The sequence below is a fragment of the Taudactylus pleione genome, unplaced genomic scaffold, assembly GCF_031769625.1.
Source record: "Taudactylus pleione unplaced genomic scaffold, aTauple2 ptg000061l, whole genome shotgun sequence".
NCBI lineage: Eukaryota > Metazoa > Chordata > Amphibia > Anura > Myobatrachidae > Taudactylus > Taudactylus pleione.
In genome coordinates, this window is record NW_028284463.1 from 7,273,933 (window position 1) to 7,289,084 (window position 15,152).

Below are 15,152 nucleotides of genomic sequence, written 5' to 3' on the forward strand. Positions count from 1 at the left end.
CTATTGTAGACAAAAACCTTATTTAGATTCTTTGAAAAATCCGTTTTTAAGGCAGTAATAATGTGTCAATTTGTATGTAACTAATATGCACTTAAATATGTCTTCTTAAACAAATATAAATGTTGATTCTTGCATTGTTATATATGTATATAAATGTTCTAAACACTGTTATTGTATTTAATCTTTGTACTGTTTCAACTGGAAGTAGGAATCTAAACTGTGGTTAGTCAGTGTCACCAATGACAGCTTTGACAAATGGATTTAAAGTGGCACCAGAAATAAATGCTAAAACAGGTTAATTTAACATTTGCTGCTGTTACTGTTCTAAATTCTATGGTCAAAGCATATTATTGTTGGATGCTTTTAAAAACACTACAGTAACATTTACTAACATTTTCCAAGGATTAGTTATTAATTAATTTATTAACAGTTTATTATATAGCGAAGCATATTCCGTTGCACTTTACTATTAGAAACAACATAAATAGAACAAAACTGGGTATAACATACAGACATAGAAGTAAGAGGGCCCTAGTCACAAGCTTACAATCTATAGGGAAATAGCCATCAATACACAAGTATAGGTTCTGCATATTGCAAATTGGTCCAGCCAGATTGCAGAGGTTCTTGGTGGGCTGCACGATCCTGTCACTTATGCTGTGCATACACTCTACAATTATCTGTCAGATATCTGTCAAATCAGTCTGGTGGAAAGGAAAATCTGGTCCATTTTCTATTGTTTGGGAGCAAATTTCTATTGTTATTTGCTCCCATACATTACCAGATTTTCCTTCCCACCAGACCAATTTGACAGATATCTGACAGATAATTGTAGAGTGTAGGACCAGCATTAGGAAACTTAGCATAGGGTTGGGAGGATGTCAAAGTGATGAATGAGAAATATGTAAGGTTATGTGTGGACTGTAAGAAATGAAGTAATTATATAGGGAAGGTTATGTGGGCAGTCCTGGAATCTACTAAGTTTGTTTATAAAAAATAGTGACTAAAGTTACAATTTTGTAAAGTTGGATAACAGCGATTAATTTTCTTAAAGCCTATCAGCTTAAAGTGGTGTGAAGAAGTACAGTACTTTACTCAGAGCCAACCCTAGGCATAGGCAATCTAAGCGAATGCCTAGGGCGACTGGAATGCCTAGGGGCATCCACAGCCAGGGTTGTACTGGCCCAGGAAATCCCTGGTGGGCCCCACTGATTATAGACATGCCCATTATTACTGGAGGGTGGGGCCTAGAGTAGGGAACCGACAGCATCATTTACTATAGCCGGCTGCAGCTGCCACTACAAGCAGCAGGTTCCAGCTAACTGACTCTAATATGAAGTGGCCTGGCACAGAGGTGGAAGGGAGTCAAGGACTACATCTCCCAAAAGCGTCTGCTGTTGGATGATGCAACGGTTGCTGGATGATGTAAGTAACCATCGGGAACAGGGACTAGCGGCACAAATCATACTGGGGCAGTATAGGCAGGTTTACACCACTCTTTATCTAGGCACCAGGCTCCTCCCATCTGGCCTTCTCCATCCCCTGCACACAGAGACAGCGCTGGAAGTAAGAACTTGAAGAGATGCAGCTAGACTAAAGTAAGTGAGGCCAGGGTGGCATTAAATTGTCTAGGCTAAACAGATTGCTGCTTCGTGCATGCTGCCCTATACACAAACAAACTACCTGGCCCTTTGTTTATTTCCTTCTTTACTGTCATATGTCCGTATACATTTGCTGAGGGTGGCTTTATGTTTATCTATATGTGCTGTGACTGCATGTGTGTCTAGGTATGTATGCTGAGATCATATTGTGTACTGAAACTGACAACAATCATATTCATGTATGTCTCTATGTATGTGTGCAGAAACTGCATGTTGTGTGCATGTGTGCTGAGACTGCATGTATGTCTCTATGCATGTGTGCTGAGACTGCATGTATGTTTTTGTATGTGTGCTGAAACTGAATGATGTGTGCTGAGACTGCATGTATGTCTATGTATGTGTGTTGAGACTGCATGTTGTTTGTATGTGTGCTGAGACTGCGTGTTGTGTGCATGTGTATGTGCGCTGAGACTGCATGCTGTGTGCATGTGTATGTGCACTGAGACTGTATATTGTATGCATGTGTATGTGTGCAGAGACTGCATGTATGTCTCTATGCATGTGTGCTGAGACTGCATGTGTGCTGAGACTGCACGTATATCTTTGTATGTCTGCTGAAACTGAAAGATGTGTGCAGAGACTGCATGTATGTATCTATGTATGTGCGCTGAGACAGCATGTTGTGTACACCTGTCTGTGTGGGCATGTGGTTACTTGTGTGTGTGCGCCTGTCTGTGTGGGCATGTGGTTACTTGTGTGTGTGCGCCTGTCTGTGGGCATGTGGTTACTTGTGTGTGTGCGCCTGTCTGTGTTGGCATGTGGTTACTTGTGTGTGTGCACCTGTCTGTGTGGGCATGTGGTTACTTGTGTGTGTGCACCTGTCTGTGTGGGCATGTGGTTACTTGTGTGTGTGCACCTGTCTGTGTGGGCATGTGGTTACTTATGTGTGTGCGCCTGTCTGTGTGGGCATGTGGTTACTTGTGTGTGTTCGCCTGTCTGTGTGGGCATGTGGTTACTTGTGTGTGTGCACCTGTCTGTGTGGGCATGTGGTTACTTGTGTGTGTGCACCTGTCTGTGTGGGCATGTGGTTACTTGTGTGTGTGTGCGCCTGTCTGTGTGGGCATGTGGTTACTTGTGTGTGTGCGCCTGTCTGTGTGTGCATGTGGTTACTTGTGTGTGTGTGCGCCTGTCTGTGTGGGCATGTGGTTACTTGTGTGTGTGCGCGCACCTGTCTGTGTGGGCATGTGGTTACTTGTGTGTGTGCTTATCTGTGAGGGCATGTGGTTACTTGTGTGTGTTTGTGTGTGTATGCACCTGTCTGTGTGGGCATGTGGTTACGTGCGTGTGTGTGTGTGTGTGTGTGTGCGCGACTGTCTGTGTGAGCCATCTTGTTTTTGATATGTCTATGGCCAATTTTGTTTATGGTTTGATTTTGGGTAATGTGTTTCCGCAATAATTCTATTTGCTTCTGTTGGCAAACATACATTTCTTGCCAGAATGTGGATTCTGGCTGTGGAGGTGGAGGGTGAGACGCTGGTTGTGCTTGTGGTGTACACAGCAAAATGGGTGGAGTGGATGGCAGAATATTTGATGCTGGCATCATTGGAGTTGGAGGGATTATGGTTAATGTAACCGTGTTTTCATTTTCAGAGACTCCATCATCATCCAGAAAGGTGTCTGCAGGAAGACCAGGTTGTTCTGGTGAATCTATAATAGAAATTTGGGTATTTATTTTTGGTATTAAAATTAAAAGCATACTTTTTTTTGTCTAAACCAGTTTTAGTTTTTTAGACATAAAAAAATGTATACATGTAAATCATTATCTTTGATTACACTCATTAAAAGGCCAAATTAGACTATCTACACCTGTGGGCCGGTGTTTTATTGTTTCTGGTGGATATCAATGAATGTCATGTAGCTAAAACACATGAAGGTGAATGGCACATAGATTACAACCTGCAAATGTTGTTTATGTACCAACCAATAAACTTACAAACCCCCCCCAAAAAAACATATTCCAAAATAACACCTCGACAGGTGTAACAGGACATCCCCAAGTACCAAAAACCACAAACAACATATGATGTCGTTTTCAGGACATACAACTCTATTGCATGGCCAAAAAAAGTCACAAAGGTAACATAACCACCATAAAATAACCAAATTGTCTCACCAATTAGGGATGTTTTTTAAGCCTAATCATGTTGGTATGAAACTGAAATATATGTGTAGACATTAAGATGCTTTCATACGCATATCAGATTATAATCTCATAAACATACTAACTAATTTTAATTTTCATACAGGGACAGTTTTAGGAAACAGACAAAGTCATCCTTTTACAATCTAAAATTAACATATTTTACCTTATATTTAAGTACCTAAGTTTACACTTGAACCCAGTACTGCAAGTGGAAGTCACATCAGTAATCACCATTGTGTTTCCAGGCCCAAAATTTTAGATTGAAAAAAAGCCCCTTAAAACAAGTGTTAAAAAAATCACTAAAAAACAAGAATCAGCTAAGCAAACATACAAACATTTGTGTTCCTTAAGCTGACAATTTATCTAAAAATTATTTAAAAAAAACAAGTATAAAAATATGTACTAATAATTATGTATATATTTGTATTAACAGATCCACACAAGCTCACCATCCAGAACTTCCTCACATATTGGTGGTGGCGTTTGCTGCATCAAAAACTGGGGTGTCAGACGCCTCTTTTTAGGTGGTAGATTTGATGGTCCTACAGAACAACATTAACATTGTCATTGTATCATTTACATTACTGTCTACAGACAACTAGTGGGCCGAAAACTTCCCAGCCTCCTCGGACTCTTGTTGCTGAAGTGTTTGTTGGTGCTGCTGCTCTTGCTGGGGTTGTTGTTGCTCCCTTTGTGGGTCAGATGTTTTTCTCCTTTTCTTTGCTAGTATATAAATTAGGGGTGTGCACCGGCCACTTTTTGTGTTTTGTGTTTTGGTTTTGGACCTGGAACTTTCTTCGTATTTTGGATCTGGATTCTTTTGAAGAAAAGCATAAAAACAGCTAAAATCACAGAATTTGTGGGTTTTTCTGCTCCTATGCTATTATTAACCTCAATAACCTTCATTTCCACTCATTTCTAGTCTATTCTGAACACCTCACAGCTCACAATATAGTTTTTATGGCCAAAAGGTTGCACAGAGGTAGCTGGATGACTATGCTAAGCGACATGAGTAGGCGGCACAAACACATGGCCTATCTAGGAGTGACACTGCAGTGGCAGACAGGATGGCAGTTTGAAAAACTAGGCCCAAAACAGTACATACTGCAAAGAAAAAAAACAGGTGCAAGATGGAATTGTCCTTGGGCCCTCCCACCCACCCTTATGTTGTATAAATAGGACATGCACACTTAACAAAACAATCATTTCAGCGCCAGGGTCTGCGACATGACAGTGGCTGAAATGATTGGTTCGTTTGGGCCCCCACAAAACAAGCTGGCAATTAATGTGTCCCTGCACAAACTGGTTCTACGGAGGCAAGATGTCGTCCTCAGCATCCTCATCCAACGATTCCTTGGATAAAACATGAAAAAGGGATTTAGGTGTCCCTGGACTGCTTACGGTCTTAGCTAAAGTTTCTGAACTTGACAATAACTTTTTATGAATGCGCTGCAGGTGCTGTATAAGTGAGGATGTTCCTAGGTGGTTAACATCCCTACCCCTACTTATTTCACCTTTACATATGGTACATATGGCAAGACAGTTGTCTGGATTTGGATAGAAATATTGCCAGACTAAAGAGGTGGAATGTTTGGTCTTCTGCCCAGGCATGACTGTGATGGACTTTTTCATCCCACGGACAACAACTGTCTCCCATCTCCCCCGAAGCCTGATTTAAGCATACCACATCACCATCAGAATCCTCCTCGCCAACTTCCTCCTCAGTGCCAGCTACACCAGTATCCTCATCCTGTTGTACTTCAACAGTGACATCTTCAATTTGCATATCAGCAAGTGGACTGTGGGTGCTCCTTTCAGCACTTGCAGGGGGCGTGCAAATGGTGGAAATAGCCACCTCTTCCAGTCCAGTGCTGGGAAGGTCAGGCATCGCAACCGCCACCACACTTGGACTCTCCTTGGGGACTTGTGATATCTTCTTAGAATGCACAGTTCTTTGCTGTGCTTTTGCCAGCTTAACTTGTTTGATTTTTTTAGCGGGAGGAGGGCTTCCTTCGCCATGTGAAGCTGAACCACTAGTCATGAACATAGGGAAAGACCTTAGCCGCTCCTTGCCACTCCGCGTCATAAATGGCATATTGGCAAGTTTACATTTCTCTTCAGCTGATTTAAATGTTTTTTTCAAGGTCATTTTCCTGAACTTTGTCATTTGGGATTGTATGTGCCCTTTACTATGACATTGGGCATCGGCCTTGGCAGATGATGTTGATGGCATGTTATCGTCTATGTCATGACTAGTGGAAGCAGCTTCAGCACTAGGAGGAAGTGGTTCTTAATCTTTCTCTATTTTATTTTTATCGAAGAAAGTTTGGTCCTCCATTTATGTTATATTGATATATACGTGCGGCTAAGGCGCACACAAACACAGAAAATATTTTTTTATTTTTGTTGGAGACTAGTGCACTTTGTGGGTTACACCACCCATTAAGAAATGAGCCAGCTGGCCCTTTACTTATGGGACACATGCGCACGCTTGGCACTGCTCCTTTGTTGATGCACATGCAACTACAGCCCACACAATTCACAAACACAGAAAATATTTTTTTATTTTGTTTGGAGTGCCCTTTGGGGGTTACAGCACCCTTTAATGGACAAGCCAGCTGGCCCTTTATTTATGGGACACATGTGCATGCTTGGCACTACTTTGTTGATGCACGTGCGGCTACTGCGCACACAATTCACAAACACAGAAAATATTTTTTTTATTTTGTTTGGAGTGTACTTTGGGGATTGCAGCACCCTTTAATAGACAAGCCAGCCGGCCCTTTACTTATGGGACACAGGCGCATGCTTGGCGCTGCTCCTTTGTTGATGCACGTGCAGCCACAGTGCACACAATTCACAAACACAGAAAATATTTTTTTATTTTATTTGGAGTATACTTTGGGGGTTACAGCACCCTTTAATGGACAAGCCAGCCGGCCCTTTTAAAAACACAGAAAAATATATATATTTTTTGCACTTGGGGGGAGCACCCCTGATGGACAGAGCACCCCCTGGACAACACTACAGCACCCCTTTAGGACTGGGACACTGCACAGGACTTTGGAGTGGACACAGCCCCTATGTACAACTGACTGCACAACACAGTCCAGCCAGCCCTTATGGACTTTGAAGGAGTGGACACAGCCCCTATGGACAACAGCAGCACAGCGCAGCACAACACTACACTGCACTACACTACACTACGCAGCCCAGCCAGCCCTAACTCCCACCCTCCCTCTTCACTGTCCACAGCTGAGTGAGAAAATGGCGCCGACGTGGTTACCTTATATAGGATCCAAAACCTGCGAGAACCGGAAGGCGGGATGATGACGTTTTGCCTCGATTTCAGATCCAAGTCAGGCGGGAAAAGTTGAGCCTGATTCGGATCGGCCTCGGATCGAGGGGGCTCAGAGGGGTTCGGATTTTAGAAATCCGAATCCGCTCACCCCTAATATAAATGGAACACATTTTTACATTAAGCAAGTCCAAATGCATGCCATATCTATGTGCTAAGAAGGTACCATAATAAATAGTGCAGTGATGCCTCATTAATGACATAGGTCTTTAAGAAAATGATTCATGTTTCATAATGTGTGTTGCAGTGGTACGTACTTTATGTATCCTGGATTATCGAACCTGTTGTTTTGAGCATTTAATTGTACACTTGAAAATTTTACAAAAACATTATAAATGTTGGTAACCCAATTTGTATATTTCACATGTGTGGTTAACTTCTTTATTGCTTGTTATTTAAAATCGTGACAAACCTAAATTGACATGCCGAAATGAAAACACATGTTTCTACCTAACAAATGCAAAAAACACAGCAAGCTGTGTGCAAACACCTAAGACAATGCATGAGATAGTAGGGAAAAAACAAATAAAGGAACATTGGTTGCTGTTGGTTACCACACTCAAATTAATTAATATTGGAAAAAAAATATTAGACAATTACACTGGACCATTAAGGAAAACCAATACACATTCTACATTGATAAAAAATGTAAACAAAAATAAAACATACTCACATGTCTGCATATGGGCATCGGTGTCATGGACAAAAGTTTTATGAACAACCTCAGGAGGGATCATCTGGTTGACGGGTTCCTCATATTCTAAATAAATAGAATGATATGGGGAGCCTCTGCCAGCACTACTGGCATACCTCAGCTCACCCGCCATTTTGCCCTTAACATGGCGCTTAATATCCAAAAATTGTTTTGTCCAGTGGTTGGCATCACACTTAGTTGTCCCCACTGCATTTACAGTATTCGCCACTCCGGCTCAAATAGCATCTTTATGGTGTGCAAAGGTGCGGACAGCCTGTCTACCAAACAACAAGTGCTGGTGCTTAAGAACCTCACCCACAAGTGCCATATTCTGGTCAAATTTAAATTTTACGTTCCTGCCTGTTTTTGTCTTTCCCCTGTCACATACCTCAACCTCACTCTCCTCACTGGAAGAAACATGAGGCTGGGTAGCCGACACCTGCAGACCCTCTATCTCTTCCTGGCTCTCCTGCTGGGCAGACATCAGCATCTCCACAAATACACAAATAACTTAAAAATAAAAGACAAATGAACACAAAACAAAGCCACCACAACTACCTATGTACCAAACACACACACACAGACGCAGATTACCACTGACAGGACGAAATTAAAAAGACAATAGACAAAAATATAGACAATTACAAAAAATGAACTAGACTACAAACAGACACAAGACAAAATTCACTCACCAATCAACAATCGAAAATAGCAACTCCGCTTACAATATACCACCAACTCCTCACTGTCCTTCTCTTCTCTAACTCCTGCCACAAACCCACAAGGTCCGGACATCACAGGGTGTATTTATATTCTGTGTGAACATTCCAAAACAGGTGACCATTTCCACCAATCGAAACTAATATGAAATGCGTGTTTAAAAGGTATCCGGTGTTCTCCGGCGAATTATTACACTTAATTAGACGGAACTTGGAAAAATAAAAATAAAACCAGCCAAAAAGCAAACTTTCAACAGAAGAGAGATATCTCCCCCTAATTAAAGCAAAACTGACCCGAGAAATCTCGATTTGCTTCACCATCAGAAAACTGACTTTCAGCTAAACTCATTTCTAAGTAAATTTTCAAAAGCAAAAAAAAAAAAAACAAGCCCGAGTTTAGGCGATGCAAATCAGGATTAAAAAAAACCTCAACCTATCTCCATTCTTAGTAAATTTACCCCCAAGTGTTAAAATATTTTACATTTAGTGCAGTAATGTATTATATTTTCATTTTCATACATTTTACACTATACTATAATAGCAAAACCAAACACCTCTGATACAATTGAATAATCTATATCCGCAGTGCTGAAAAGAAATGACCAATTACTGTAATTAATTTTCCTTTGATGTTATAAAGTGGCACTGTTGTTTTCTTTTAATGGTAGTGGCCTTTGTAGGAGCGTTGTCACTCTTAATTTACATTCTAAAATATTTGTGACAGTCACTGAGAGTTTTCTTTGGGAATATAAGGTCCCATTGATCGTAAATCTGATTAGCAACCTCTAACAGCTCAGAATATCACAGTAAACAGAATTTCCCCACAAGGTGTCTAGCATTACAGTATCTTCTACATTAAATATTGGACTACCTGTGGTGTATTCATATATTTGTGTATTGTGGAAACTACTGCAAGCATGAAAAGCATTAAAGCTAAATATCTACATTGGCAGGAATTTGTCTATGTTCCCAGTATAACAAAAACTCCCATCTTAACTTAATTTTTTTTTAATTCTGCATGATTTTTTTTTATAATAATCATATGATACAGACTATACAAAGTTAAAGTGATAATAGTGCATTAATGTGATAACAGTGTATTAAGCTGTCAGCTTTAAATGCACTTTATCCTAAACATTTTTCATACATAGTTTTACCACAAGTAGTCTCAGCAAAGCCCCTTTTACATCTTTATTCCGTAGACTGTAGATTAGAGGGTTTATCATGGGTGTAATAACTGCATACAATGCTGTAAAGATTGGTTCTAGGACATTGGAGTATTCTGATGGTGGCATCATGTACACAGACACAGCCATTGTATAGTACATAATGACAATGGTGAGGTGGGATGAGCAGGTGGAGAAGGCTTTTTTTCTGCCGTCCTTAGATTTTATCTGCAAGATGACCCTGATAATTTTAATATAAGATGTCACACTGAACATGACTGGAAAAAGTCCTAATACTAACATTTCCATATAGATGACAATATAAAACTCTTCACTGCTAGCACAGGAGATGTTAATCAGAGCTTTAGCATCACAGAAAAACTGGTGTATGGTATGTGACTGACAGAAGGACATGTGTGAGGCTGGAATTGTAAATAGAAATGAATTTATGCATCCTGATATCCAAGTTCCAGATGCCAATAAGGAGCAGTGTTTTTTATTTAAGATATCATGATAGTGTAAAGGATCACATATAGCAACATATCGATCATATGCCATAACGAGTATTAGTAGATTCTCTGTGGAAGCAACCATAAAATAAAAGTACATCTGGGTGAAGCATTGTATGAAGGACACTGTATTATTTCCAGATAATAACATGTACAGCAGTTTAGGGACAGTAATGGTTGTATAACAGATATCTACTAAGGCCAAGTTACAGAGAAATAGGTACATGGGAGAGTGTAACTGATCATCAATATATATCACTGTAATTATAATAGAATTGATGAGTAATCCAAATACATATAGGAAGAAAAATACACTGGTAATTAATGATGTATATCCAGATTTTGTGGAAAATGGTATCAAGTTGAATTCTTTAATATAAGTCTTGTTCTCCATGGTATATTCAGGTTATTCTGCAAATAACCATTATTACTATTAGTGGTTACTCTGGTGGGGACATATTGTTGACTTAGAGTTGAGCAAGTATGTGGTAATTCATCTGTAAAAAAACTAATTTGAAACAATATAAAAGATAGAAAATAAAATAAAAAATAGAACAACATAGATGCTAAAATCGGCCTGCCCTAAGTTTGAGTCTACATGCTAAGTTCAGCCCTCATGGTAAATAAAATATGTAAAAAGTAGAAAAGCAGAACAATGAATATTCAAATCAAATCAAATTTAATGTCACATCCACATAAAATGCATCAGCGAAAGTAAAATGCAAGATACTCACAGTCAACAATTACATAACACCCTTTAAAATATTTAAATTAACTATAGCAGCAGGGAAAAAACTATTCTGCATCCTTCTAGTACGACACTTGAGACATCTAAGATGCTTCCCAGAAGGCAAAAGTGAGAGTAGAGAGTGACAAGGATGACTGTGGTCAACAATCATCTTGTTAGCTTTAGAAGCACACCTTTTAACATAAATGTCCTCTAGCCTAGGTAGAGACTGACCAATTGTTTCTTCAGCTGCCCTGATCACTCTAGACAGCGATCTCTGCTCCAAACATGTGGAGTTCCAATACCAAACAGTAATCGCATAAGTTAAAAGGCTCTCAATTATACCACGGTAGAAATTTACCAGCAACGGCCTAGATAATCAACCTCCTTTTAATTTCCTAAGGAAATACAGGCATTGCTGAGCCTTTCCTACCACTAAAGAAACATGCGACGACCATGACAGGTCCTCCGAAAATGTAATACCAAGAAACTTAAAATCACCAACCCTCTCTACTTCAACGCCATTCAGAATTAAAGGATGGGGAACATTTCTTCTTGACCTCCTAAAATCAATCACCACCTCGTTAGTTTTTTTTACTGTTTAACAGCAACTTATTGTCCTTACCCCATCTAATAAGTTGATCTACCTCTGCCTTGTAGCCGTCCTCATCCTCGTTAGTAATCAGACCTACAACTGTAGTATCGTCAACAAATTTTATGATCAGATTAGATTCAGAACTAGAAACACAGTCTGATGTATACAAGGAATAAAGGAAGGGACTAAGAACACAACCCTGTGGTACTCCTGTATTCACAACAATTTGAGATGAAAACTGATCTCCCAGCCTAACCGACTGCGAACGGTCAGACAGAAAGTCCAGCAACCAATTGCAAATAGACTAATCTAAACCAATTGCTAACAATTTAGCAATAAGTAAAGATGGGACAATGGTGTTAAAAGCAGAGCTGTAGTCTACAAACAACAGTCTAACATACGAATCCTTATTCTCTAAATTGCACAATACCCTATGAAGGACCATAAGAGCAGCATCTACAGTAGATCTATTAGATCTATATGCAAATTGATAGTTATCAAAAGCATCTGGAAAGTTACCCTTAAGGCGTACCAAGACCAAATGCTCAAAACACTTCATGATTAATGAAGTAAGGGCAATAGGGTGATAGTCTTTTAGCCCAGAAATGGACGTAGTTTTCGGGACTGGAATAATTGTGGTAGTCTTAAGACAACCCGGGACAATACCTTGAGCAAGGGACAAGTTAAAAATAATCGTGAGAATGCCAGATAGTTGATCAGCACACTCACGCAAAACTTTGCCGGGAATACAGTCAAGGCCAGCAGCCTTCCTAGAACTGGTTCCCCTCAAACAAGACCTGACATCGGCCTCTGCCAAGATCCAAGAACCCCCTGGGTCTTTAAACGGGATAGCACAGATATTATCCACACCATCAAACCTAGCATAAAATGTATTAAATACGTCCGCCGAAGGGCCACCCACCTTGGGACCACCTGAATTCAAAGCTTTATAGTCAGTTAAGTGCTTAATTCCCTGCTACAAGGACCAAGAATCAATCACCAGATTAACTAAAGTGACACTCTATCCTATTCGAGTAGGCCTTCCTAGCCAGTCCAATACCCTTCTTCAATTCAGACCGAGCAGTGGAGTAAGCTAAACAATCCCCTGATTTAAAAGCAAGGTCTCTGGATCGTAGCAAGGAATGAACATTACCGTTCATCCAAGGTTTATCGTTGTGAAAAAAGCGTATAGACTTCATAACTGTTCCACTTTCGATACAGCAGTTCAAGTACAATAAAACCATGGAAGCTAACTGGTCCACATTTATATCAGGACCCATCCTAGCTTCCTCTAAAAACAAATCCCACTCGGTCCAATCCAAGCAACCTTGTAATTTCAGTAAGGCCCCTTCTGGCCAAACTGTAACATTCTTAATGACTGCCCCAGATCGCCTAATCAAAGGGGAGTATTTTGGTACTAAAAAAATAGAAATGTGATCGGACTGCCATATATGAGGACACAGAACAGTTTTATATGCATTTTGAACATTAGTATAAATATGATCTAATATATTAGCCCCACGCATTGGAAGCTCCACATTCTGAATTAATTTTGGAAAAACCAACTTCAAATTTGCCTGATTAAAATCTCCAGCAACAATAAAAGCACAATCTGGATGCAAAGACAATTGTTTTGAAAAAACGTAAAATAAAATATCCAAAGCTAAGGTAACATTAGCCTGTGGTGGAATGTATACTGCCGCTAATAAAACCACAGAAAATTCCTGGGGTAAATAAAAAGGCCTACATTTAAGTAGCATAAATTCTACATCAGCTGTACACTGTGACTCTATCATGATAGCATTAGTACACCATTTATCATGGACATAAACGCAAAATCCACCACCCCTTTTTTTCCGGACTCCAAGGTCCTATCAGCCCGGAAAGGAGTTCTTTCTGGAAGCTGGAAAGTATAATCCAAATCACTGTCCCTCAGCCAGGACTCAATCAGTATTAATAAAGAACAGTTATTAAGAGACTGATTACAGCCTAGTCTAAGTCTAATCTCATCCATTTTATTGTGGAGAGATCTGACATTAGCCAGAAATAAACTAGGGAGAGAGGGATTAAAAGGGTGAGACCTAAGTCTCACCTGAATGCCAGCTCTCTTATCCCTATTTTGCCTCCTCTGCCTGCGAGGGTGTCTCTGGAACAGTCCCTGGTTCCACTGCCACTCCTGCCTCCACCGCCGACCCCCGCGACCTCTACTCCATCTCCAGTGTCTCCAGCTCTGCTCCTCCTGGCTGCCCAACTGGTTACCTTTCTCTCCAGAGACAGCGATATTATCACCTCCTTCAGCAGCAGCGCCCTCCGGACCTCCATGGTGCCAGCCACCAACCATGGAAGCCTCAGTGTCGGCAGCATCATCAAGCCTGGCTGCCAAATGGAGGCCTCGCCAGCCATCCGCAGCGGCCCCAGCAATGGCGGCATCATCAAACCTGGCCACTGAGAGGAAGGACCCCACAGAAGCACCCGCCGACAAGCCAGTCCACGTGGTTCCTGACTCCCGCAGCCTTAGTAATGCCAGCCGTGGATAACAGATGCGCCCAGAGCCTTCCTGGGGACATGCCCAGAACAGAAGGAGGAGCAGCAGTGGCCTGCACCTTCCCCGACCCACAACTGTGAGTATTGCAGCCACAGCGTATGCACGTGCTGCCATTCAAAGTCCATTCAGATGTGATGAATGACACAAAGGAGCACGCCACAGAGCATACACACTAGCTTATTACCTACTAGATGACAGATTTGTTGTTATTTTAACACAGGACTACCAATGGCCTAACTTCTGCAAAGTCCTGCAGATGTTAGCCCTCTGCATATGTGAAGGCAAAACAAGAGGGCTAGTACAGTAACTCAGTATCAGCAGCTCCCTGTGGGTAAAGCAGTAAAAAAGCTATAAAACAGACTAGCAGGAGAGGGACACCAATAGACAGAAAAGGACTTCATATCCCAAGGCGGTAAGCAACTGGTGGCAGAAAACCACAGCCATAACTGGTGCACCAACTACTGCACATGAAACAAGGGGAAGATGCCGACACAATTACTGCAGCACCAGTGGCTCTCCACCAGCAAAAAACTACCAGCTATGCAAAGGCAGATGCACATGCCAATATATGCAATGCCAACAGGCCTGTGTCCCTTTAAGTAACAGTGCATGTAAAATGCAATATCACAAGAATATCATTAGAATGTAAGCTCTCAAGAGCAGGGCTCTTGTTTCTCATGTGGTTCTCCTTACTTATACTTTCATCTACTCCTTACTCCCCACAATGGCACTTAGCACATCATTACTTATGCCCTATTACTTATTTGAGTGTTATGTGTATATGCCATGTACTTGTCCTTCATTGTAATCAATAAAAGAATGAAAAAGCAAAATGCATTACTGAAAACTTCACACAATAATGTGGGACATTGTACAAAATACAAGTCTTGCAAAATTACTGCCCCGCTGGAATAGACCTTTAATCGTCAGGGTAATCGAGCCACAACTGACCCAGTCCACCTGCGGGCAATATGCCAAATGGTGACCAGTAGGTAAAAAACCCACTTTCATCACAAAACCGCCAAGGAGGTGGGA

General features: G+C 40.9%; 1 protein-coding gene across 1 annotated transcript in view; it reads right to left on the reverse strand.

The window, feature by feature from the left end:
* LOC148534983 (olfactory receptor 2T5-like) overlaps window positions 1-10,644 on the reverse strand; it is a 44,488-nt gene extending 33,844 nt beyond the window's left edge. The window contains exons 1-4 of the mRNA XM_088464855.1: window positions 9,723-10,644; window positions 8,172-8,366; window positions 4,254-4,346; window positions 3,086-3,308 (exon numbers count right to left, since the gene is read on the reverse strand). Of these exons, the coding sequence (XP_088320981.1) occupies window positions 3,086-3,308; window positions 4,254-4,346; window positions 8,172-8,366; window positions 9,723-10,644 (1,433 nt within the window). The remainder of the gene's footprint in view (window positions 1-3,085; window positions 3,309-4,253; window positions 4,347-8,171; window positions 8,367-9,722) is intronic.
* Window positions 10,645-15,152: the final 4,508 nt, after the last annotated feature.